This window comes from Arachis hypogaea, chromosome 12 (genome assembly GCF_003086295.3).
Source record: "Arachis hypogaea cultivar Tifrunner chromosome 12, arahy.Tifrunner.gnm2.J5K5, whole genome shotgun sequence".
NCBI lineage: Eukaryota > Viridiplantae > Streptophyta > Magnoliopsida > Fabales > Fabaceae > Arachis > Arachis hypogaea.
Genome location: NC_092047.1, coordinates 33,453,907 through 33,480,309, shown reverse-complemented (window position 1 = coordinate 33,480,309; position 26,403 = coordinate 33,453,907). Strand labels below are relative to the sequence as shown.

The window sequence follows — 26,403 nt, the reverse complement described above, 5'->3', positions numbered from 1 at the left end:
TAATTATAATTTGTATAATGATTATGTTTATAGCTTGTAATTGAAGGTGTAACCTGCTATTATGAAAAATGTGTCTATAGATGGTAGGTCTTTAGTACAGATAATTCTTTATTCATACATTAATGATTTATGATGTAAAACTTTTAACTAGATTTGTAAATTATTAAAATTGTATAAGATTAAATAGATATACTATTTGAGAGATATACTATGCATATTAGTGAATTATTTAAAATCTTAACATGTTATGATATGTTAATTGATTTTTTGTGAATTTGTTTCATTTGTCTTTAACTTACACTCCCTTTGTATAACTAATTTGTCCTATTTGTAGATAAATATAAATTACTTACAATCTTAATTTATTTCATTTGTATAATTAATTTAATGTTTAGAGTGTTTCAACATTTCATTGTGAACTTATTTACCAACTTTTAATGAAAAATTATAGACAAATTTATTATAAAAAATTGTAAAATTTTAAATTTTGTTAGTTTAAAAATTTTAAATTTAAACATTTAAAATTATATATTAAACTTTTAAATAAATCTTTTTAAAAAAATAAAATTTAAATTTATCATTAAATTTATCAAAGATAAATCCAATTATAACAAGCTCCAGATTTTACTAATTAAAAGTTAATATCTGTCACTAAATCTATTAATAATTAGCCGCGAACTAAAAATTTGCCAATAAATAATTACCACCAAAATTTATACTATTAGATTTATTCTTTTGCTAAATCTGACCCTAAATTGACCGGCAGAAATTTTTGGTAAATCCGTCCATAATTCCGACGGTACCCTACAATTTTCTTATAGTTTTGACTTCTAATCTTCTTTTTGACTTCCTCTGATCCTGATTCTCGAATTCTCTCTTGTTCTAGGTTCGTCATCACTGGACCTTTCTTGAAGATCCTTCATCTATTCCCTGATTTAGCTTTTGACTAATTTCTATACTTACATGATGTGAATTTTTCTTTTTCTGAGTTGTACTGTTCCATTGCACTTGCTGAACTTTATGTTGATATGTGCATGGTTCTCGGTTTTTGGCCTTGAATATAGTTCCTACAATTTTACTCTTCTATTTGGCGCTTTCATTAGCCATGGCAGTTGCTGAGAACACGAGAATGAAGGGGATAGAGGCTGACTTCAAGAGATTTTTTCAGAGAATAGAGCAAAGAGAGCTCGGATCTCTGAGGCAGCGGATGTGAAATTTGAGGCGATCCAGAGATCAATTACGCAATTCCTCAACGAACATACTCGCAATCACTCCCCTTTTGTTGAGCCGCTCCATGGATCGAACTCCAATGCCAATTACAACTACCGCAATGTACTACCGCATCGAAGGGTAAACTTTCACTCCATGGATCAAACTCCAGATGCATTGGGTTGGATATTTTCACTAGAACAATATTTTGATTTTTTTTTTTCAAGTCCCTCTCATGAAGAACACGTTGGTATAACGACCATTCACATGTCTGGATGGCTATCCCTTAGTTTCAAAGCAAAAGAAAGAAGGGCCTTTGCTTTTGGTGTGATGAGAAATTTTCAGCCAATCACAAATGTCCAAATCGACACTTTATTCCGTACTAATTTGAAGGTGAGGAGGAGATTGATGTGGAGTGTGTTAGTGAAGAACAACCAGCGCCTGAGGAGATATGCAGCAATTGGATCAACAGGTAGTTAAGAATCATTTGTCATATAATGCTATGCATGGGACTTCAGGTCCAGCTATAATTCGCATTAAGGCATTGATAAATGGGTTGGAGATTCAAGTATTTATTGACGCATGCAGCTCGGACAACTTTATCTTGCCAAGGATTGCCAAGTTTTTGAATCTGCCAATAGAACAAGCTCCGGGTTTCAAGGTCATAATGGGAAATTTCACAGTAATGAGCGTAGAAAGATGCATTTCTTCTGTGGAAATCAGCATTCAGGACTGTAAAGTCAACATCCCAGAGGTTTATGTGTTACATCTTGCAGGTGGGGACATGGTCATTAGTACAACTTGGCTCAAGCAACTTAGAGCGCACATAGTTGATTATGATGCCTCCTTCGTCAGATCTTGCATGACGGACAATTTGTAGCTGTGTATGGTGAGAATTCACCAATTACCTCACAAGCACAATTTCATCATATTTGCAGAATGGTAAGCACTGATGCTATTACTGAAGCATTCACCTTGCAAGTGTGCAACACTGATGAGAAATCTAGTTCCCCACTGCAGCTGCCAGAAAATTTGGAGCCAGAGTTAGCTCTCTTGTTACTTACATATGCACCAGTCTTTGCACAGCCCTCGGGTCTACCTCCGTAACATGCACATGATCACAGCATTCATTTGATACAAGGATTGAATCCGGTTAAGGTTCGACCTTATAGGTATCCGCAAAGCCAAAAGGTGCAAATCAAAGTAATGGTGCAGCAAATGTTGGATGAAGGAATTATACAACCAAGTAAAAGCCCTTTCTCATCTCCAATCCTGTTGGTCAAGAAGAAGGGTGGTACATGGAGATTTTGCACTGACTATCGTGCTCTCAGCAACATCACAATGAAGGATAGCTTTCCAATCCCAACAGTTGATGAGTTGTTAGACTAATTGTTTGGGCTAAGGTGTTTTCAAAATTGGATCTGCATTCATCTTACCACCAAATCTTGAAGCTAGAAGATAGATACAGAACGGTCTTTTGGACTCACCAAGGATAATACGAATGGCTAGTGATGCCATTTGGTTTAACCCATGCACCAGCCATCTTCCAGAGCTTGATGAATGATGTGTTTCACCCTTATTTAAGCAAATTTTTTCTATTTTCTTTATGAGATATTGGTCTATGGTCCCTCATGGCAGCAGCATTTGGACCATTTAGAGTTAGTGTTAAAACGGTTGCAGTAGGAAACATTATATGCAAAGCTCTCTAAATGTCTTTCTGAAACAAGTAAAATTGATTATTTGGGCCACACAATTTTGGGGCAAGGAGTGCACATGGAGAGAGATAATGTGCAGGCGATAGTTGATTGGTAGCAGCCTATGAACACAAAACATTTGAGAGAATTTCTCAACTTAACCGGTTACTATAGATGGTTCATCAAGGGCTATGCTTCAACGAAAGCTCTTTAACCGGTTAGTATAGAAGGATTCATTTCAATGGAATGAACAAGCTGCAGTTGTCTTTATGCAACTCAAAAAGGCAATAACCTCACAACCAGTGTTGACATTACCAGACTTTGATTTGCCTTTTGAAGTTGAGACAGATGCCTCAAGCAGTGGGATTGGTGCAATTTTAACACAAGGACAACATCCAGTTGCATATTTTTCCAAGAAGCTCTCACCAGCAATGCAGCAACAATCCGCCTATACGAGGGAGTTCTATAAGATCACAGAGGCCATAGCAAAATTTTGTCATTATTTGTTAGGGAAGAGATTTGTCATTAGAACGGATTAGAAGAGCCTGAAAAGCTTTATTGGAACAAACTTTACACACACACACACACCAGAGCAACATAAATGGGTGCAAAAGTTGTTTGGTTATGATTTTGAAATTCAATATAATTCGGGAGGAGAGAACATCACAACTGGTGCATTGTCTAGTTTTTTTTGCTGCTTGGTCCGCTCCCGATTTGGAGTGGTTAACAACTCTGAGAGCGGATATTGAGGCAGACTCTACCCTCAAAGCCATGCTCCAGAAATGCCACAATAATACTCAAGAGGATTCAAACTACACTAGTCAAAATGGGATCTTGCTGTGGAGAAATAGAGTGGTTATCCCTCCAAAGAGTGATTTAGTTAAGTTAATCTTGAAAGAATTCCATGACAGCAAGGTTGGTGGGCATTCAGGCATAGCAAAAACTATGGAATGAATTTGTTCTAGTTTTTACTAGCTGAATATGCTGCAGGATATCATAAACTATGTGATTTCGTGCTCAATTTGTCAACAAGCTAAGGAAGAGACCAAGTTACCAGATGGGTTGTTGTAGCCACTTCCAATTCCGATGTAGGTATGAGCAGATATATGTATGGATTTCATCTCATTATTGCCGCCAACTCATGGATATTCAGTGATCATGTTTGTGATTGATCGGGTTAGCAAATTTTCTCATTTTATACCATTAAAGCATATGATTTTGATAGTGAAACAGTTGCAGAAGCTTTCATTAAGAACATTGTTAAAATGCACGGATTCCCTAAATCCATTGTATCGGATAGGGACAACATGTTCATTAGTAAGTTATGGCAGCAGATATTCAAATTACAAGGTACCATTTTGGCAATGCGTTTGGCTTATCATCCTGAAACAGATGGACAAAGCGAAGTGCGAAACAAAATAGTAGAGATGCATTTGATATTTTTTTTTGTTATGATAACCCCAAAGAGTGGCTGGAAATACTTTCTTGGGAACAATATTAGTACAACACATCATTTCACAGTAGTATTAGAATGTCTCCCTATAAGGCCCTTTCTGGGAGTGAGCCCCCTTCACTGGTGCATTATGAACTCTGTGCAAAGGATGAGCTATCCCTCCAAGAAATGGTAATTACTAGGGATCAATTGCTTGACCAGCATAAGCACAATCTTGGTAGGTCCCAACAATTTATAAAGACTTTTGCTGACAAAAATAGGAGGTAGATTGAGCTCAAGGAGGGTGTCTTGGCACTAATTAACTTAAGGAAGAACCAGAGACTTGGAATGAGGTATGTGGACCATTCCGTGTCAGCAAGAAGTTAAGTCCAGTCGCATACAGATTAGAAATTTCCGAAACAGTAAAGATCCACAATGTGTTTCATATCTTGGTTCTTAAGAAGTTTGAGGGTGTATTCTCTCCCTTCAATCAACACTTATCATCAATATCGACAACAACAACACTGCCTCAATAAGATTTTCCTTACAAGAATCACACCAAGCATTGATTATATATGTTATATAGTGTGACTTTCTCTCAATAACAACTCAATGAATTCACTACATATAGGTTAAAGTTGTGATAAGAATACTTTACGTAATATCTATTTTTCATGAGGCTTAGTTTACCGATTGTATTTAATTATATTTGAAAAGTAAAGTTTCTTTGTACTTATAAATAGTAACGTAATATGAAGTATATGAGATATACACAGAAGCAATAAAATACTCTTTTCTCTCTTTTTATACTACTAATAGTTTCTCTCTTTCTCTCTTTTCGTTATTGCATATATTAATAAATATATGAATCATCTTTATTGAGCTAATTATATTAATACTAGAGTCTTCTATTTACGCTTCTTTATATTATATATCTTCCTTATTTATTTTACAACACGTTATCAGTACGAGACTAGTCAAATTTTAGGAAGACTCCATGTAATAAATTTTAATTATGTCGAAACTCTCTCATCTTGAATTTAATGCTCTTGATATATCTGGAAACAACTATTTATCATGGACTCTAGACGTTAAAATCCATCTTGATTCAATGGATCTTGAAGATACCATTAAGGCTGAAAATAATACATCTCAGAAGGATGAAAGTCAAAGCTATGATTTTCCATCTTGAAAAAATATTGAAAAATGAATATCTCACATTAAAAGATCCTGCAAATCTGTAGAAAGACCTTGAAGAAAGGTATAATCATCAAAAAATGGTGATACTTCCTCAAGCCCGATATGTTAGAGAAAACTTTCTCGACCTTCCATGCCTCGAATATGCTCCTGCAGTAGCAGTATCGAGAAAAATGATTTAAAATAAAATATCTTCAGTTAATTTCTTACCTTCTTGTTGCTGAACGCACCAATGAGTTACTTTTAATAAATTATGAAGCGCATCCAGCTGGTGCCGCCCCATTTTTTGAAGTAAATGCGGCAAATCATAACCCCAGAAGAGGTAAATGACAAGGTTTTGGTAACAAAAAAATTATGGAAGGAAAAGAAATTATATTCACAAGAAAGGATCTCACCAGAAGTGGGATAAAGAAAGAAACAATGGACAAAATAAATCGACAGAGGATAAGTGTTTCCGTTGTGGTGGAAAGGGCTATTGGTCGCGTATCTATCGTACCCCAAGACACCTAGTCGATCTTTATCAAGTATCTTTAAAAAAAGACGACAAAGAAAAGGAAACAAATTTTGTTTCAAATGATGTTGAAAAGTACACTACTCATTATGATTTATCTGATTTCTTTGAGGATCCTGAAGGAAATATTTGATCAATGATGGAATAGTTTAATGTGTGTGTTTGTTAAGTATTCATGTGAATAAATAATGTAAGAAACTTCTTGTTAAGTTTTATGCATTTGAATTTCAACTGTGATATATATGAATAATGTTTGCTAAAATATTTATATTTATGAATTTTAAAATTACTGAATATGCCAAGATCATAATGACAAAAATTTTTAGAATATGATACTATGTACAGTACTTCTTAGAAAAATGATTCCAATTAAGAATATAATTTTACTGTGCATATACTTTTAGTCATTTTATTATTATTATTTGTCTTTGAAGAGAATGGCAAGGACATATAATGAAAATGTATGCCTTGCGAATAGTGCAAGTTCGCACACCATTCTCAAAAGTAATATATATTTTACCCATCTTGTGCCAAAAGAAGAATATGTTAATACTATTATTGGCTCAGGCAATGTGATAGAAGGCTCCGGAAGAGCGATAATTTTATTTCCTGGAGGAACAAAATTCATAATAAATAATGCACTATTGTCTACTAAGTCTCTAAGAAACTTATTGAATTTCAAAGATATTCACCGAAATGGATATCATATTGAGACAATGAATGAGGAAAAACATGAGTACTTATGTATCACAACTCATGATTTAAATAAAAAGGTTATATTAAAAAAGTTACCCTCACTTTCATCTGGGTTATATTATACCAAGATTAGTGCAATTGAATCACATCCCATTGTAAGCCAGAAGTTTACTAGCCCAAATGAATTCATAACTTGGCACGACCGATTGGGTCATCCAGAAACAATCATGATGAGGAGAATTATTGAAAACTCCTATAGACATTCACTAAATAACCAGAAGATTTTTAAATCTAGTGAATTTTGTTGTGCTGCATGTTCTCAAAGGAAGTTAATTTTAAGGCCATTACCAGTAAAGATTAGATTTGAGTCCACTGAATTCCTAGAAAGGATTCAAGGCGATATATGTGGACCTATTCATCAACCATGTGGATCTTTTAGATATTTGATGGTCCTAATAGACGCATTTTTGAAATGGTCACATGTGTGCTTATTGTCTTCTTGCAACCTGACGTTTGCGAGATTACTGGCTCAAATCATTCAATTAAAAGCAGAGTTTTCAGAGAATCCAATCAAAGCAATTCGCCTTGATAATGCTGGTGAATTTACTTCCCAAGTCTTTGATGCTTATTGTATGGCTAATGGAATAAGTGTTGAACATCTAGTAACTCATATTCACACACAAAATGGGTTAGCAGAATCACTTATTAAACGCCTCCAATTAATTGCTAGACCCTTACTTATGAGAACAAATCTTCCAACCTCGGTTTGGGACATGCTATTTTACATGCCACAGCACTTATTTGTTTCAGGCCAACAAGTTACCATCAGTTCTCTCCCATGCAATTAGCTTTTGGCCAGCAGTCAAATGTTTCCCATTTAAGAATATTCGGGTGTGTGATATATGTTCCCATTATACCACCTTCTCGCACCAAAATGGGACCCCAAAGAAAATTAGAGATATATATTGGATATGATTCTCCCTCTATAGTAAGGTATCTTGAGATATAAATTGGAAATGTATTTAAAGCCCGATTTGCGGATTGTCATTTTGATGAATCAAAATTTCCAACATTAGGGGGAGAAAATAAGCTTCCTAAAAAGGAACTTAATTGGAATGCATCATCTTTGATGCATTTGGATCCTCGATCAGGGCAATGTGAACTAGAAGTTCAAAAGATTATACATTTGTAAAGGATAACAAATGAATTGCCTGATGCATTTTTTGATACAAATAGGATTACTAAATACTATGTACCGGCTGAAAATGCTCCGATTCGAGTTAGTGTCCCAGTCGGACAAATTGCCACTGAAGCAAATTCACGCCAGAAGCATGGCAGGCCTATCGGTTCCAAAGACAAAAATCCTCGAAAAAGAAAAAAGGTAAATACTATACCTGTTGAAAAAGACATAGTAAAGACACCTGCAGTTGTCCGAAATTCTGATATAATTTTAACGCCAGAAGACGTTTAGGTACCTGAAAATTGTGAAAATGACGAGATCTCAATAAATTATGTCTTTACAGGAGAGAAATGGGACCGAAATATAAGACAATTGTCAATAAAATTTTTGTATATAATGTGGCATTAAATATCATGCATGAAAATAAGGATCTTGAGCCAAGATTAGTTGAAGAATGTCGACAAAGAAATGATTGGCCAAATGGGAAGAAGTCATGAAGGCCGAGTTAGACTCACTTGCAAAATGTGAAGTCTTTGGACCTGTAGTCCGTACACTAGAAGATGTAAAACCTGTTGGATACCGATGGGTATTTGTGAGAAAATGAAATGAGAAAAATGAAGTTGTCCGCTACAAAGCCCGACTTGTGGTACAAGATTTTTCATAAAGGCCCGGTATAGATTATGAAGAAACATATTCTCCTGTAGTGGATGTGATAACGTTGCGTTATTTGGTCGGTTTATCTGCATATTATAAACTACATATGCATTTAATGGATATGGTAATAGCCTACTTATACGGCTCATTAGATCGTGATATCTATATGAAAGTTCCTGAAAGACTAAAGATATCTAAACCATCCAATGAATATTCGCAAGGGTTATACTCAGTCAAATTACAAAGATCTTTATATGGTCTAAAGCAATCTGGACAAATGTGGTATAATCGTCTTACTGAGTATCTGGCCAAAAATGGATTCAAGAATAATGATATCTGCCCGTGTGTTTTCATAAAGAAATCTGCATCTGGATTCATTATAATTGATGTGTACGTTTTTTATTTAAATATCATTGGAACTCCTGAAGAGATTCCAATAATTATAAAAACTCTAAAAGAAGAGTTTGAGATGAAAGATCTTGGAAAGACTAAATTTTGTCTCGGCCTGCAGATTGAGCATACAAAAAATGGGATCTTCATTCATCAAGCAACATACATAGAAAAGATCTTGAAGCGATTTTATATGGATAAGTCACATCTAAGTACCCCAATGATCGTAAGATCTTTGGATGTGGAAAATGATCAATTTCATCCTAAGGAAGAAAATGAAGTTATCCTTGGTTCTGAAATACCATATCTTAGTGCCATTGGAGCACTAATGTATCTTGCTAATAACACACGACCCGATATATCATTTGCTGTGAACTTACTAGCAAGGTATAGTTCTTCTCCAACCAGAAGACATTGGAGTGGAATCAAACAAATCTTTCGATATCTTCATGGAACGGTTGATATGCGATTGTTTTATCCATATGGATCCAAGTCACAACTAATTGGCTATGCAGATGCAGGACACTTGTCTGATCCACACAAAGAGAGATCTCAAACAGGATACCTGTTCACATATGGTAGTACTACTATATTATGGAGGTCCACGAAATAGACAATTGCAGCAATATCCTTTAATCATGCTGAAATACTAGCAATACATGAAGCTAGTCGCGGGTGTTTTTGGCTTAGGAGTTTGATTCAATATATTCTGTCATCATGTGGACTGATTGATCAGAAGATAGCTCCAACTGTCATGTTTCAAGATAATATAGTATGCATTGTTCAATTTAAAGGTGGATACATTAAAGGTGATAGAACAAAGCATATTTCTCCCAAATTGTTCTTCACTCATGATCTTCAAAATCAAGGGACAATTGATGTCCAACAGATCCGCTCAAGTGATAATCTGGCAAATTTATTTACAAAGTCACTCCCAAAATCCTCTTTTGAAAGATTGGTACATCAAATTGGGATGCACCGATTTCGAGATATTAAATAATGTCGACAAGAGGGGGAGACTGTACTCTTTTTCCCTTGGTCAGGTTTTTTTCCATTGGATTTTTCTTGACAAAGTTTTTTAATGAGGCAGACCCTATTACAAAGGATTTTGTACTCTTTTTTCTTCATTAAAGTTTTTTTCATTGAGTTTTTCTTTAATAAGGTTTTAACGAGGCATAATCCTAAATAGTCATCTAAGGGGAGTGTTGTGATAGGATTGTGATAAGAATACCTGATGTGGATGCCCATTTTCCATGAGACTTAGTTTACCAAGGGTGATTGCATTTAATTATGTTTGAAAAGTAAAGCTTCTTTGTGCTTATAAATAGCAACATAATATGAAGCATATGAGATATATACAGAAGGAATAAAACATCCTTCTCTCTTTATACACTACTAATAGTTTCTCTATTTCTCTCTTTTCATTATTGCATATATTAATAAATATATGAATCATCTTTATTGAGCTAATTATATTAATACTAGAGTCTTCTATTTACGCTTCTTTATATTATATATCTTTCTTATTTATTTTACAACAGTTAAGTCCAGATATCGAACCAAATCGACCGATCGGAATAGTCGAACCAGAAATTGAGAATTGATTGGGTTTGGTCCATATGCAAAAATGCTAATTTTAAACATTGGGGTTGAACTGGATTCGGTTGAACCACTAAACCAGTAAATTAATAGCTAGAGCAGTTCGATGACTGATTCAATTTTCAGAACCTTGATTCCAACACATGAATATAAAATCTTAAGATAGTGTTTGGAAGAGAGACAGAGACTGAGACTGAGAGATAGAGATTGAAATAAGTCTCAGTATTGTGTTTGGTATAAAATGGAAGACAGAGAGTGAAATAAGAATGAAGCTCTAATTTAATTTGCACAAAGGTAAAGTTAGAATTAATTAATTGAAATAGGGTATTTTAAGTATAAAATGTTATTAAAATTTTAGTCTCTGTTCTCAAAAATTTCAGTCCATGTGTCATCACTTTTTGGAGATACTGAACTACTGAAATTTTAATAACAGAGACTGAAATTTTAGTACCAGTCTCTAAGTTAACAAACATGATACTAAATCTCAGTCTCCCATTCTTTGTCCTAGTACCTCAAAACAAACGCTACGTAAGAATTTTTACTCTAAATTGGTTTCCAATGAATTTTATATCATATACTTTGGTCCTCAATAATTTTTCTTACTTTAGAAGTCCCTAATTGTAAGATAGTTTGATCCCTCTATCACTAAATATAAAATATTTAATATGTGTGTTGGACAAATAAGTCCCTAACATTTTATTAAAGGCTATTAGACCTAACAAATGTCATTATAAGTCTGTCGTCCTTTTCCGTAATGGTACAACTCGAAGGCGATCGAAAGATGAAAAGGATGTTCATCATTTTTTGAAAAAATTATGCTGTGAGATTCATAGTCGGCATCTATTAATTTTTTCTTAAAAATAGAATGGTTGACTAGATGCCAACATAAAAGTCTCCGATACCAAAATTTGAGTTCGGAGATCAATTATGAATAGAAAAGATATTAGCATCTTATATCTTTTATTTTTGGCAATTTACTTAAGTAAGTTAAATGGAGAAAGAATTTACCCAATTACATATTTCTAAGTACTAAGACGTAAATGCATTTTTTTATAATTCTATAGAAACTGCTACTAGTAGTTGTGGATTAGGGGAGAACGTAAACCTCTGCTGGCAACCGTAATTTATGTGTATTGGTGGCATAACAGAAACCGCTATAGGCAGCAACGATTTCTGTGAAATGTAGTTTGACTAGCAGTTTATGTGTATTGGATGTTGAACGTAAACCGCTGGAATTATGAAAAAATGTATTTGCGTCTTGGTATTTAGAAATGTGTAATTGGGTAAATTCTTTCTCCACGTAATTTACTTAAGTAAATTAAATTACCATTTATTCTTTGAATAGTTATTTTTTTGTCCTATTATATTATTTGTAAATTTAATTTTTTGAAGGTGTAAAAATGATAGTTGATAATAAATATATTGTAAAGTGGCTACATAGAAATATGAACACAAATTGAGAGTTGAGAATTTTAAAAAACAAGGCAAGCAACATAAAACATGTATTACAGGACACAAATATGAAGTTTAAAGGAGAAAGTGAATACAAGTAAAGAAAAGAGTGAAAATCAAAGGCAATATTTAAAGACTATAGATGGATAAAGTGATAGATAAAGTGAAAAAAGTGAGTATAATGGTGATGGAAGAACACAACAAAAAAATTCAATTTAACGTATTACACTTGAGGAATGATTTGATTCTGTGTGTATTGTGTACTTATTTATTTGTTTTACATCTATAGTTTAATTTGTTATTTGAAGTTAATTTTGGTCCTTGATAACAATATCGAAGGAGATTAAATTTAATCATTTGACATTAAAATTCTGTATTTCCTAAAAAGGTCCAGTTTCTTACTTCTAGCCTAAAAAAATTCTTTTTTATTTTTTTTATCTTTATTATTTTGATCAATGGATCTTGTCAAAACCGATGAATGAAAATTAATATATTAACTTTTAATAATTAAATGAAAACAAAATTTATCTGAGATATTTTGATGAAATCAAGTTTCAAAAGAAATAATTTAGTTAGTGTCATAATCTTTCTCCAATTTTTATCCTCGGTTAATTTAAAAAATTATGAAATATATCAAATTATGATAATATATGCTTATAACCTTGATAATATTATTTTATTTACAGAAATATCAATTAAATAATTATAAAACAAAATAAATAAAAAATAATAGAAAATTGCATTTCTTTGGCAACAAAATAAGAAATTAAACACTTAAAGCAGAATATATGTGTATCTCTCAAATTGCATTAATATATTAGAAAGCTTCATATCCCACCCATGGCTAGCACACCACTCTTTAAGAACTTGGGTTCAATGAACACATCTTATATTTGTAGATCTACTTCAATTCAGATGCAACATAATTTACACATCATAAACATGTGATGCTTTTGCAAGGTTTGTTCCAACAATAACTAAAGTAAGGTCTTGTTTGTTTCTTTTTTTTTTTTTAATTTTATTTCTGATAAACTGAATTAACGTAGATAATGTTGTAAGTGAAAAAATATATAAATAATTTCAATAATATTTACAAAATAAAATAAATACAGATAAGTGATATACCAAAAATGCTTAATTATATTGGATCTTTGAGATATTGTTTAGAAAAAAACTTGTGCTAAAATTTTCAATAGTGATGATCTCTAAAATTTTCAATAGTGCTAATATTTTTTTTCTTTGTATTTTTTTTTTGTCTCTTTCCAAAATCTCTTTTTTTTTCGGGTTCTTTTCTCTAGTCCTTTTATTTGTTCTTGTTGCACTGATTTAGTTGTGGTATTTCTAGAAAAAAACATTCCTCCATCAATACAAATTGAAGAAGAAAATTCCAACACTGGTACATACTTTGGCAAAAATTTTAATGATAGGTTAATTTAAAAAATTACAACTGATAATGTATTAAATTAATTTTTTTTAAAATATAAAAATTTGAAAATAAAAAGGAAAACGAAAATAAGAAATGTTTTTCCAGAACAATAAGCTTAATTTTTAATTTAGTGACGGAGGTGTCGGTAGCGAGATAACAGCGACAGGAAAAGGTAGAGAGATTGGTGGCCACCATAGATTCGTTAGAACTTAAAAGACTATGATTCATCATTCACTGTTCATTTTTCAGTTTCCCACTTTCCTTTTCCATCCAAAATTAATAACAAAACCAAACAGAAACATGATCATGAATGGGTAACTCTCACTCACATCGCAAACACCGTAACTCCCTCTCTCAAAACAATAACTCTTCTTCTTCTTCTGTTGCTACTCCTCCACACTATAAATATGGTGCTCATCATTATCCACAACAACAACACAATAATAGGACGATGGTGAGGAATAAGGTTTCTTTGCCTTACGGGCGCGTGGACACCACGCTCCGAGAACTCGCTGCAAAGGCCGAAGGCTTTGGACGCTTCGCCATCGGCGGCCTCCACGGTCCGCTATACCGTGTCACTAGTCTTGCAGGTTTCTTTCGTAATTTTCCAGTTTGCCTCATACACTTGCAAATAATTCCCAGGGTTAATTTGTCTTTTCCTTAGTTGATGCTTCTTATAGTTTTGAATGTTCAGTTTTAATTAATTTATGTATTTTACGTTAAACGAAATTTAGCTACTGGATTAAATTTTGTCTGCTTTTTAGCTGTCTTCATTGAGAGAGTACTTCTGAGTTCTGACCGTACTTTATATCCTTTTTTAGGATGAACTATCAAAGTCGTCTCTCTATTTTTAAGATGCTAATCATACCAAAAAAAAGGAATCATACCAAAAAAAAATTGTAAGATGCTGACGAAAATAATTTTTTATTTTTTTATAATGATAAAAGTATTTTTAAAATATTATAAAAAGTCTCACATATAATCAAGAGAATATTATTTTTTTATGAATACAAATAAATTTTATGTTTAATAAATTATTTATATATTTAATCTAAAATTTTGTAAAAATATTTGAATAATTATTTAAAAGTACATAAAAAAACAGATAAAACTTTGATTTTTAGATTTTTTTATTATTAACAAAAATAAATTATAAAAAAATTATTTAGCATAAAACTATTAAATTTTAAGAATACAAAACGTCTTATTCTTTTTAATTATATTTACAAAAAATTACATAAAATTTTAATTTTTAAATATTTTTTGAGAATATATATATATATACGTTTGGTATTTTTATCATGTTCTAAAATATTTTGAAGGTATTTTTTATTTTTAGAGATATTTTTGCAACGTATTCAAAAATCTAGAATAATTTTAATACTTTACCCTCATTTTTTAATCGCATATTAGTTAATTAACCATATATGTGCAAATGTGATTTTTCTATTGGTACGTGTATCTCTATATTAATACTATGTTTATTTTAGAAAAAAGTCCTTAATATTATTGCACTTTTTTAGTGAGCAAAAGATAGGAGTGGCAATATGTACCTTATTCGCGGGTATCCAACTCGACTTAATCCAGTTGAGTAGGGTTGTCAACCCGATCCGCAGCGGGTAGGTTAGGATGCAGATAGGATTTTCGTGCGGGTCGAGTAGGATGAGAGTTGAGTCTCAATCTTATCGGACTAATCGCATCTATATACGTATATGTTATATATTTATATTAAAAAAAAAACTTTATTGAATAAACATGAATGAATATTGTTTATAACCAATCACCTCTTATTGTTATGCAATTCTACACAAATCACTGCTTTTATGTAGAGAAATACTAAAGGATCATTAATATTTATTATTTTTTGCCATCAGTTAGTCATTAATATTTAAAAATATAAGATAAAATATGTTGTTGGATTACTATACTAAAAAAAATTGAACTGATAATTAAGTGATGGGCAAAAATAATAAATTCTGATAACTCTTTAGCATTTCTCTTTATGTCATTTTGTTATATCATCTAGAACCAGTTGAAGAGAAATGCAGAACACTAGGTGACTTGGTGTGCAAGTAATCACATATTTCTTGTCACTGCAGATGATGGACCAGGATCACTACGCGATGCATGTCGTAGAAAAGAACCATTATGGATTGTATTTGAGGTTTCAGGCACAATTCATCTGTCATCATATTTGAATGTATCATCTTACAAGACCATTGACGGCCGGGGCCAGAGGATTAAACTCACCGGTAAAGGATTGCGGCTCAAGGAATGCGAGCATGTAATAGTGTGCAATTTAGAGTTTGAAGGAGGCAGAGGGCCTGATGTTGATGCCATTCAAATCAAGCCTAACTCAAAGCACATATGGATAGATCGTTGTACTCTCTGTGATTTCGAAGATGGGCTGATAGACATCACCAGAGAAAGCACAGATATTACAATTTCAAGGTGAGATGAAATTCTTGTAGTCTAGGTTTCTTTGTTTAGAAATGTTTAGATAGTTCAAGTGATTTCGTAATTGTGTTTCTCTTAATCAAAGTCTCGGATTTGAATCTGTTGGATGGAAAATCAGGCTCTTAGAGAGTTTTAACCTATCTAGTGTCTTGACTCAGCTCAAGCCGGATTAGCTAAAGTTCGTCCAATGTATTCTAGATGTCATGATACTACTTTTTCCAAAAGTTCAAGCTGATAGAAGGAGGGTAACATAAATGGTTATATCTCTAGCACGTCCCCTTAAATAAGACTTAAGAGTCTCTTTTGAGGTTCACAGAACTCTGATACCATGATATTACTTCTCCCAAAAGCTTAAACTAATAGGAGAAGGCAGCATAAATGGTTATATCTCTAACAATATATACTAAAATTTTAAGCAAAAGGTAAAGTATCTTAAATTTATTTGGCCTTTTTTATATTCTGAAGTTGAAGAAGTGTTTCTCTAACATCTTCAGGTGTCATTTTTCTAAGCATGACAAAACAATTCTCATTGGAGCAGATCCCTCACATGTTGGTGATAGATGCATAAGGGTCACCATTCATCATTGCTTCTTCGATGGGACTCGACAGAGGCATCCTCGCGTTCGATTTGCAAAAGTTCATCTGTATAACAATTATACCAGAAACTGGGGCATATATGCTGCTTGTGCAAGTGTGGAGTCCCAGGTGATTGATTATGTTTTTTATTAATTGGATTTTCTTAGGTTCAATGTTAAAACAAGTCTTGAACGATTTATACCAAATTATCTATTATAAATTTTTACTTTAAATTGTATGTTGATACCAGATATTCTCGCAACATAATATTTATGAAGCAGGGCAAAAGAAGGTAGCATTCAAGTACCTTTCTGAGAAGGTTTGTCCAGTTCATATGTTCTGAGTTCAAGTAATGCTTTGGTGTTTAAGTTGAATTGGAAATACAAATATTGTTTGCAATATTCAATAGCTTTTATCTTTGAATAAATTTGCTAATGATCTTGTGAAATAGCAAGAAAGCATGAAAAAACCAGTTCATAAAGAATTGATCTACACATGTTTAAGTTGTTAGTGACATTACTCGTTGAAAATTGACTATCATAAACTAGCACTACCTGCAACCATTTTTGTTCAAACTAATTAGATTGATTACTTAACATGCCTGGTGAACTGTAATACGGAATTTATTTGTGCTGGCTATGTATCTTGGAAACAAAACTTAATTGGTTAAATCATCACAGGCAGCAGACAAGGGAGCAGAAGCAAGTGGCCGCATAATATCCGAAGGAGATTTGTTTATAAATGGAGCACAATCAGGGCTAATAGCATCTAACAATCTTGAATGTAACAATTTTCATCCTAGGGAACACTATCTGGCATGGACGGTGGAACCTCCTTCAGATGATCTAAAACAGGTTCTTCAGCATTGCACTGGATGGCAATCTATGGCGAGGCCATTAGACCAAACGGTTGAACACGGTGCACATGATGAAGCAGTACCTATTTATCCATTCCAAACTCACAGCATTGTAGCCAGTTTGCCTTATGCACGAGTGGACTCCTCCCTCCGAGCACTTGCTGGCTCGGCCGAGGGATTTGGACACTTTGCCATTGGTGGCCTCCGTGGTCCCCTTTATCATGTAACAACTCTAGCAGGTTAGTTACCTAATGTGCTATGTTTCTTTTGATCTTTGAAACTGATATGTTTTGTGAGTTATGATTTGGTGGGAAAAGGAGGAAGGTAAGGGAAGAAGTGTATAATGGAATAAAATTTACACTCACTAGTCCTTCCATTCATTTCTTTTCCCTCCGAAATCAAAACTAACAAACACATGCTAGTGGAATAGAAGAATAAACTCAACGATTAAGTTGGTAATTTGACTTTATATTCTTCTATAGGCTGATTGCTGGTCTGCATCTTTTTCTTTAAATTTATGATTTTACTTTCAGAAATTGATATCATACAGCATTGACAAGCTTAAAAATGAATGATTTAAAACTAGATAAATCAGAGTTGAGTTTATGCTGAAGATTATAGAAAGGAAATTATAATGCCTAAATATAAAATTCTAGTGATCATAGATATTATGAGAATTTGTTTGTAAGAATGCTTATTAATCTTGACATGATTAAACAATTCCTATTACTTTATTCCATTCAATCAATAGGTTCTTGTTAAGAAAATTACAACTTGTGCAACTCACTCATTTCACAAATTTTAAGGGAAAGAGAGTGAATTATTTGAGCTGGTTTGTGGATAATGTCATGGTTCTTGATTGCAGATGATGGACCAGGGTCGCTGCGTGATGCATGTCGCAGAAAAGATCCTTTGTGGATTGTATTTCAAGTTTCAGGCACAATTCATCTGTCTACATTTTTGAGTGTATCATCTTATAAGACCATCGATGGCCGGGGCCGAAGGATTAAACTCACCGGAAAAGGATTGCGGCTGAAGGAATGTGAGCATGTAATAGTTTGTAATTTAGAGTTTGAAGGAGGCAGAGGGCCTGATAGTGATGCCATTCAGATCAAGCCTAATTCGAAGCACATATGGATAGATCGTTGTAGCCTCAGTGATTTCGACGATGGACTCATAGACATCACTAGAGAAAGCACGGATATTACCATTTCAAGGTGAGATGTAGTACTTTTATTCGGGCTGTTCATTTGGCATCATATTTGAATCGTTTAAGTACTCTGTTAATTCCTATGGTTTCACCAATTTTTTAAATTAGGTCCTTACGGTTTAAAAGTTTGTCATTAGATCCTTATATTTGATAAAAATTTGTAATTAAATCCTTTCTAGAATCAACTAGATCCTTATGTCTCTTATATTTGGCCTTAATACTCTCCACTGAAGAAGTGTTACTCCAACATATTCAGGTGTCATTTTTCTAAGCACAACAAAACAATTCTCATCGGAGCAGATCCCTCGCATGTTGGGGATAGGTGCATAAGGGTCACCATTCACCACTGCTTTTTCGATGAGACTCGACAGAGGCATCCTCGTGTTAGATTTGCAAAAGTACATATTTACAATAATTATAGCAGAAACTGGGGTATATATGCTGTTTGTGCAAGTGTGGAATCACAGGTGATTATGTGTTTATTGTTTGGAATTGCACATAGATTTGATTTAGTTTCTTGAATGACATACAAATTAGCTAGTTATAACTTGAAAATTTTACATTGTTTGTTGATGCCAGATATTCTCACAACATAATATCTATGAAGCAGGGCAGAAGAAGGTGGCATTTAAGTATCTTTCTGAAAAGGTATGTTTGATTCTTATGTTTTGTGGCCAGGTAATGTTTTAGGTTGAACTGGAAAATATGGTATAGCTCTTATCTTTTAACAAATATATTTTTAAATGATCTTAGAAAAATGGCGAGAGCGCCTGCAAAAACGTTTAGCATTGGTAGTGCATCACAATCAAAACTTAACTTTTTATGCACAACCAATGTAGAAAAATGTTTTAAATAGATATTCATGTTGGTGATATAAAATATTAGATGACAATATAAAATATTTTATATTTAACTTATATTAAAATTAAACTTATAAATTATTATATAAATTATTTTAAGTTAAACTTTAAAGTGGTTCTTGAGATTGGCTGCATGCACCAAAATAGTCTTTGAGATCCCAGTTGCAGCATAATAGTCCCTGAGATTGAAACTTATACCACGTTAGTCTCTTACCTCTTTCCATCAAGTTACTCACGTTGTTAGTGACTTGGCATAAATCCATTCATGCTAGACTAAACGAAATGACATCGCTTTAGTTTTAATTCTAAATGTTGGATGAAACGATGTCGTTTGACTTTAAATGAACCATAGGCCATATTTGGGAGTGGAGATGTTTTGCGGTTCATTAAGATTAAACAAGATCATTTCATCAAACATTTGATACAAAAACTAAAACGACGTCGTTTTGTATAGTCTAGCATGGAAGAATTTGTGCCACTTTACTAATGGTGTGAGGAGTAACTTGCTAGAAAGGGGATGAGGAATTGACGTGGTGCAATTTTTTCAATCTTGAAGATTAATATGATGCAATCAGGGATCTTGGAGTTCTTTTTGGTGCACACATCTAATTTCTGAGAACATTTTTGGGGAGGGGGGGGGGGGGGATTTTAACTCAATTATTTTCGGTGCCTTCTCATCTTGGTAATAAGGCTAAATTGAGAAATTGCCACAGGCAGCAGACAAGGGAGAAGAAGCAAGTGGCCGCATAATTTCTGAAGGAGACATGTTTATAAATGGAGCACAGTCAGGGCTAATGACAGAGAACAATGATGGAAGTAACATTTTTCATCCAAGTGAATATTATCCCACTTGGACAATGGAACCTTCTTCAGATAATCTAAAACAGGTTCTTCAGTACTTCACTGGATGGCAATCTATTGCCAGGCCAGAAGATTAATCACTTCGACCAGAATAGAGGATTATATATATATATATATATATATTGAAAGAGAAAGATCAATTTTGATGCACTAATAGTATAAAATAGTTTATACAGTCACTCAATAGTATCCGTTTTTTTGAATGACAATTCACGCAGAGTTATTTTTTTATGTGGTGTTACGTAATATACTAGTATTTTTATTCGTAATATTATTACGGGAATATAAATTTTTTAAAATTACGTCGATCCTGAAATTATAGGTTATGATACAAAAAATTTATAACATTAAACTACTTTTACAAAATAGTCGTAAGGGACAAAAAGTTTCCATTGGTTAAGAAGACTAAGGTCCTGTAAATAAAAACAAAATTAAATAATAAGTTTTTTAGTTATTATTTTTATATGAAAGAGTTTAATTCTTTTACTAATAATTAATTTTAACATTCGTTATCTGAAATTTGAAAAAATTTAACGTGTATACTTTTATATTTGATTAGGTGTTAAGTTTGTTACACAAATAGAAATAATTAATTTTTATGCTTGTTATTTAAAAATAATATTTTTTATATATATAAAAATATAATTAGATATTAGCATAAAAAAATTTACATTGATAATTATAAAATTAATTTAAAATTTTTTTTAAACAATTGAATCTTGATTCTAATTTTTAATCACAACATTAATATTTTCTCTAAATTATATGTAATAAATATTTGAAGAAAGAGAAGTAAAAAAATAGATTAAAAAGATAAGTAGTAAAAATTTAATACTAAATAAAAAATATACATATAATAATATTTTTTATTTAAATTATATTATGTTATTAATTTTATTTTTTGTAGAATAGAAAGGTAGAGAAAAATAGAGAGTGAGAGAACACAGAGAGAAAGATAAAGAAGAAGAATGAGAGAGGGAGTTTGTAATTTTGGAAATTAAGAAAAAATTTTATTTTAATTATAATGAAAAAATATTTGGTGACACATTTTGATTTGTCAAATTACTAATATAAAATATGAATTATAAATTATATAAGAGTAAGAGGGATAGGGAGCCAAGAAGCAATAGCTCAAATGGCATAGTCTCCCCATACTCAATTAAGAGGTTGCGGGTTCGAGTCTCCATATCTTCGGTAAAAAAAAAAAAGAGGGATAGGGAGAAATAAAAAAAGAGAGGTAGATACGAGAATATAAGAAGGATGTTTACTAATTTTAAAGAGAAATATTTTTTCTAAATATTGGTAAGAGTGTGTCATGTGACACATTTTAGTTATTAAATTAGTTAGTAATATATAATATAGCTATATTTTAATTTTAATATTTCAATTTTAATTTTAATTTAATTTGAATGTAATTAGAGAATGTCATGTATATTTTGATTGTTAAATTTATAATTAGTCATTGATAATGATATATAAGACAGATAGAGTGAGTGAAGGAATGAGAGATATAGAGAAAAGAAGAGAGAAGATAGGAGAGCTCTTTAATTTTGCAGGAAAATATTTGATTTTCATTCAATGAAAGAGTGACATGTGGCACATTTTGATTGTAAAATTAGTAATATATAATAAAATAATATATGTAAAACTGTTTTACAATGCATTAAAACTTAATTCATATTCCGTAGCAGAGAAACAGTACGTACTTCGTACTCAGGGAGAATGAGAGAAGGAGAGAGCAGGAGTGAACGTTTGATGGCAAAACACAGGGAGGATGGCGGCCATGCCGTCGAAAGAGATAAGGGAGAAAGTGTGGATGAGAGTGCATCCGGTGTCAATGTGGGTTTCTCACGAAAGGGTTTTTCAAATTCTACAAAAGTCTCCTTTAGAGATAAAGTCATTGGTTCAGAGAAATCAAAGGCCTTTGCACTTGCAGGATCTCTATCTTGGGATAGTATAGCGACGGTGGTGGGCAAATAGGGTAATCCCCAACCTCCATGTGTAAACTTCACTGAAGAAGCGAAGCTTTGTTTGGCAGAACCTTATCGGGAAGCTTTGGTGATCAAGGTCCTTGATAAAAATTATACAGCTCTTGCATACAAGTTTTGGATGGTCTGGCGCATCAAAGATGGCTTTGATTTGCTTGATGTGGGGTTTGGGCACTTCATGGTAAAATTCGATGCTGCTGAAGATCGTGAGAAGGTCATGCTTGGTGGTCCGTAGTTAATCGAGGGGCACTATGTTGCTGTAAAAAAGTGGGAAGTAGATTTCCGTCCATGTGAGCAATCCTTCGGGTCTACGCTTGTATGGTTTCAGGTTTCGGGGCTCCCAATCTGGTGCTATCAGGAATAGTCCATGATGCGTATTGCTTCTGCAATAGGAGTCCCCATTAAAGTGGACCTAGTGATGAATGGATTTTTTGATGGTATAGAATTTCACAAATGAAATCTCATTGCAAGTATAGTTTCTAAACCAACAAATAATCCTTTCATACAAACATTTGGTTGTCACAAATAACAAACCACTATAAAAATAACCGAAGCATTCAAACCTCGGGTCGTTCTCCCTAGAAATTGCAATAAAGTGTTCTTGTTATTGGCTATGAAGTGTGTTTTGGGGTTTTTGAGTTAAGAGATAAGAAATGTAAACGGCAAAGGAAATAAACTAACAACTAGAAAAGCTCTTGGCAAGGTATGAGAACTAGAAGTCCTATCCTAGTTATCCTTCTCAATTATGATGAGAATTGTCCATTACTCCCATTTAGTTAACCTCTAACTATGGAGGAAAGTCAAGTGGATGAATTAACTTGATTCCACAAGTCCTAGCCTAATCATGATGAAAAACTAGCTTTAGTGGCATTCAAGTCAATTAGCAACTTCTAATTATCAATCAACAAAGGAGTTTGATAACTCAAGAGTCACTAATTACTCTACCTAGGCCAAGAGGGGAAAAATCTATTCTAAAATCCAACCAAGCATTTTGTCAAGTACTTAGAAGGCACAAAAGGAAAGCATAGTAAATTGCAAGGAAAGTAAATCTACACTACTCAATTGCAAGGAATTAACAACAATAAAGCAAATCAACAATACAGGAAATCAAAACATGAATTGCATTAAAGAGAAAATAGAAGAACAAAAGTGCATCAACATAAAAGTAGAGAATTACAAGAACTAAATGCTAAACTAGAGAGAGGAAAGGTAGAAGAAGAAGAACTTGCAAAGGAAAAGTAAATCAAAGCATGAAATTAACCTAGATATAAGAAATTTTAATCTAGATCTAACCTAATCCTAATTCTAGAGAGAAGTGAGAGCTTCTCTCTCTAGAAACTAACTTTTTCTCCAAAACTAAACTAAACTAAACTAATTGGTCACTAATTTCCCCATTCCCTCTTCAATCCTTTGGTTAAATAACATCAGAAATGAGTTGGATTGGGCCCAAAATGCTTTAGAAATCGCTGGCCATGAGTTACCTTTAGTAAGTCATGTGCAGCTTCCCACGCATACGTGTACATCACGCGTACGCGTCCCTAAACACCAGGAAACTATGGCAAATTTTATATCATTTTGAAGCTCCAGATGTTAGCTTTCCAACGCAACTGGAACCGCCTCATTTGGACCTCTGTAGCTCAAGTTATGATCGATTAAGTGCGAAGAGGTCAGGATTGACAGCTTTGCGATTCCTTCATTTCTTCATGAGTTCTCCATTTCTACATGCTTTTTCTTCATTCTCTCAATCCAATATTTGCCTCCTAAACCTGAAATCACTTAACAAATATATCAAGGTATCTAATAGAATCAAGGTGAATTAAATTTAGCTATTTTAAGACCTAAAAAGCATGTTTTCACTCTTAAGCACAATTAAAGGAGAATTTACAAACCCATGCTATTTTAGGGAATAAATGGGAGAAAAGTTGATAAAAAACCTCTAAATTCAACACAAGATAAACCCTAAAAATGGGGTTTATCAACCTCCCCACACTTACACAATAGCATGTCCTCATGCTAAACCAAGAAGGACAAGAAAAGGTGTATGAACATTTATTCAATGCAAAGAAACTATATGCATCCTATCTAAATGAATGTAACTAAATACAAAATGATTCTACCTACTTGGTTAAAAGTAAATCAATCCTCCAAGAGCATGTATAAACAGGTAGGGCTAAGGTCATATGACGATTCATGAATCCTACTGATTCAAGTATAAAAATGAAGTTCAAATAGACTTGCAAGAAGAATGCTCATGAAAGCCGGGAATCACGGAATTGAGCATCGAACCCTCACCGGAAGTGTTTGCACTCTAGTCGCTCAAACGTATAGGGTCGATTCTCTCAATTCTCCCCTAATCATGCTTTCCAAGATTTGTTTTTCATCTAACAATAAACATTTATTTCATGCATGCACACAACTATCATGAGGACTTTTCATAGGTTGTAATGGGGCTAGGGTCAAGGTAAGGATGCATATTTGGTCAAGTGGACTTGAAATTTGAATTTTTGATTACCTTAAACTTCCCACCTAACCTATATAACAACCTATATAATTCTAAACAAACCTAACTGCCCATTCTTCATTTTTTCACATACTCATGCATTTTTTTCCTTGATGACAACACATATGCATTGATTTTATTGAGCTTCACTTTGGAGCATTTTGTCCCCTTTTTATTACTTTTCTTTTCTTTTTCTTTTCTTTCTATATTTTTTTTTCTTTTGATATCGACATATATTTTTTTTCTTTCTTTTTTATTTTCTCATTTTTTTCTTTTTGCAATAAAGTATATACAAAAGTATCAATGCATACGGTTTTACATTTAATTAACACATGATCATGTACCCAATTTCCAATATTTTCAACAACAATACAACACACACCTTTTCCCAACCAATGTCCCAAATTTTTCCACACTTGAATGATACACACTCACACTAGCCTAAGCTAATCAAAGATCCAAATTAAGGACATTTATTGTTTTTCTCTTTAAGGCTTGTAATGTGCTAAAATTATGAACAAGTGGGTTAATTGTAGGCTCAAAGTTGGCTAACAATGGGGATAAAAGGTAAGGCTATTTGGGTAAGTGAGCTACATGAAATGATGGCCTCAATCATATAAATGCATATATACATGGAATAATGGACATAAAGAATCAAACAAATCAAAGATCACAATAATAGAAAGAGAACAATTGCACACAAGAAGGAAAAATAAGTGGTTATAAGATGTAACCACGCAATTAGGCTCAAAACTCACAAGCTTGTGTTCTTAGCTCAAAAACCATGTTCTAAAATAAATTCTTTCAAGCAAGTTCAACAAAAAAATTTTTCAAATTGGTAGGGTGCCCTAAAAACAGTTTCTTGGAAAAGAAATCATCACCTTAATCAAGTAGTCCTAATAAGAAAGAAGTGGTAAAAATATGTACAAATTTTAACTAACATGCAACCTATCATGCAATACAACCACTAACTAACATTGGCGTTGAAAAAGAAAATTGTTACCTGTGGAGATTGGTCATCAACTGAACCTCCCCACACTTGAAGATTGCACCATCCTTGGTGCATGCAAAGAAGAGAAAGGTGGACGGGTTGAAACAACTGATGAGCTTCTTCAAAAGGTTGTGCGGATGAACTTGTTTGTTGCCCTATTTAGAAACTTTTCTTTTTTCTTTCTTGGTGGCCAACCTAAAAGGAGAGAAAAAGAAAGAAAATCAAGCCTATAGCAAAGATATCAAAGCAAATAGAACATAGGCGGGGCTAATGCCAAATAAAAATAGGGTTCTCACTACATGTTAGATACGCATGTAAGTGAGAAAGCAATATAGGCAAAGGGCATATCAACTAATACTTGATGCAAGAGTAAAGTCAAAGCATGAAGAGCATGTTGAGCATCAAGTTCAAATAAGAATTGACACGAACAAGATTAGTGATAAGTATGAAAGCATTTGGTCCCATCCTAACTCAATGATAATGAAGTACAAAAACAAAGAATAATGAATTAGGAAGGACTATAGCACTAATCTTATGTGTGGAATAAATATGATCATTAATGCTAAACAAGTCACGAAGCACCAAAACAATGCAAAAAAGTCTCAACAATTGAGTAAGAGAATTCAACACCATTATTAAAATGAGAAACGTAAAAAATAAAATG

General features: G+C 33.0%; 1 protein-coding gene and 1 long non-coding RNA gene across 3 annotated transcripts; both read left to right on the top strand.

Moving 5' to 3' along the window:
• The first annotated feature begins 774 nt into the window (after window positions 1-774).
• Window positions 775-5,145, top strand: LOC140177016 (uncharacterized). The gene is made up of 2 exons (XR_011868463.1): window positions 775-1,681; window positions 1,798-5,145. It is a non-coding gene; the product is annotated as an uncharacterized lncRNA (long non-coding RNA).
• Window positions 5,146-13,569: 8,424 nt separating this feature from the next.
• On the top strand, window positions 13,570-20,489 carry LOC112727291 (uncharacterized). Of its 2 annotated transcripts, none has more exons than XM_025776978.3 (9): window positions 13,570-14,030; window positions 15,540-15,891; window positions 16,392-16,602; window positions 16,724-16,792; window positions 17,154-17,568; window positions 18,195-18,546; window positions 18,796-19,006; window positions 19,119-19,187; window positions 20,113-20,489. In XM_025776978.3, the coding sequence occupies exons 1-9, from the start codon at window positions 13,751-13,753 to the stop codon at window positions 20,335-20,337; spliced, it is 2,184 nt and encodes a 727-aa protein (XP_025632763.1). In that variant the 5' UTR covers window positions 13,570-13,750; the 3' UTR covers window positions 20,338-20,489. The 2 variants fall into 2 exon arrangements, with proteins under 2 accessions (XP_025632763.1, XP_072065257.1); XM_072209156.1 differs by having other exon boundaries at window positions 19,150-19,187; window positions 20,113-20,435.
• Window positions 20,490-26,403: the final 5,914 nt, after the last annotated feature.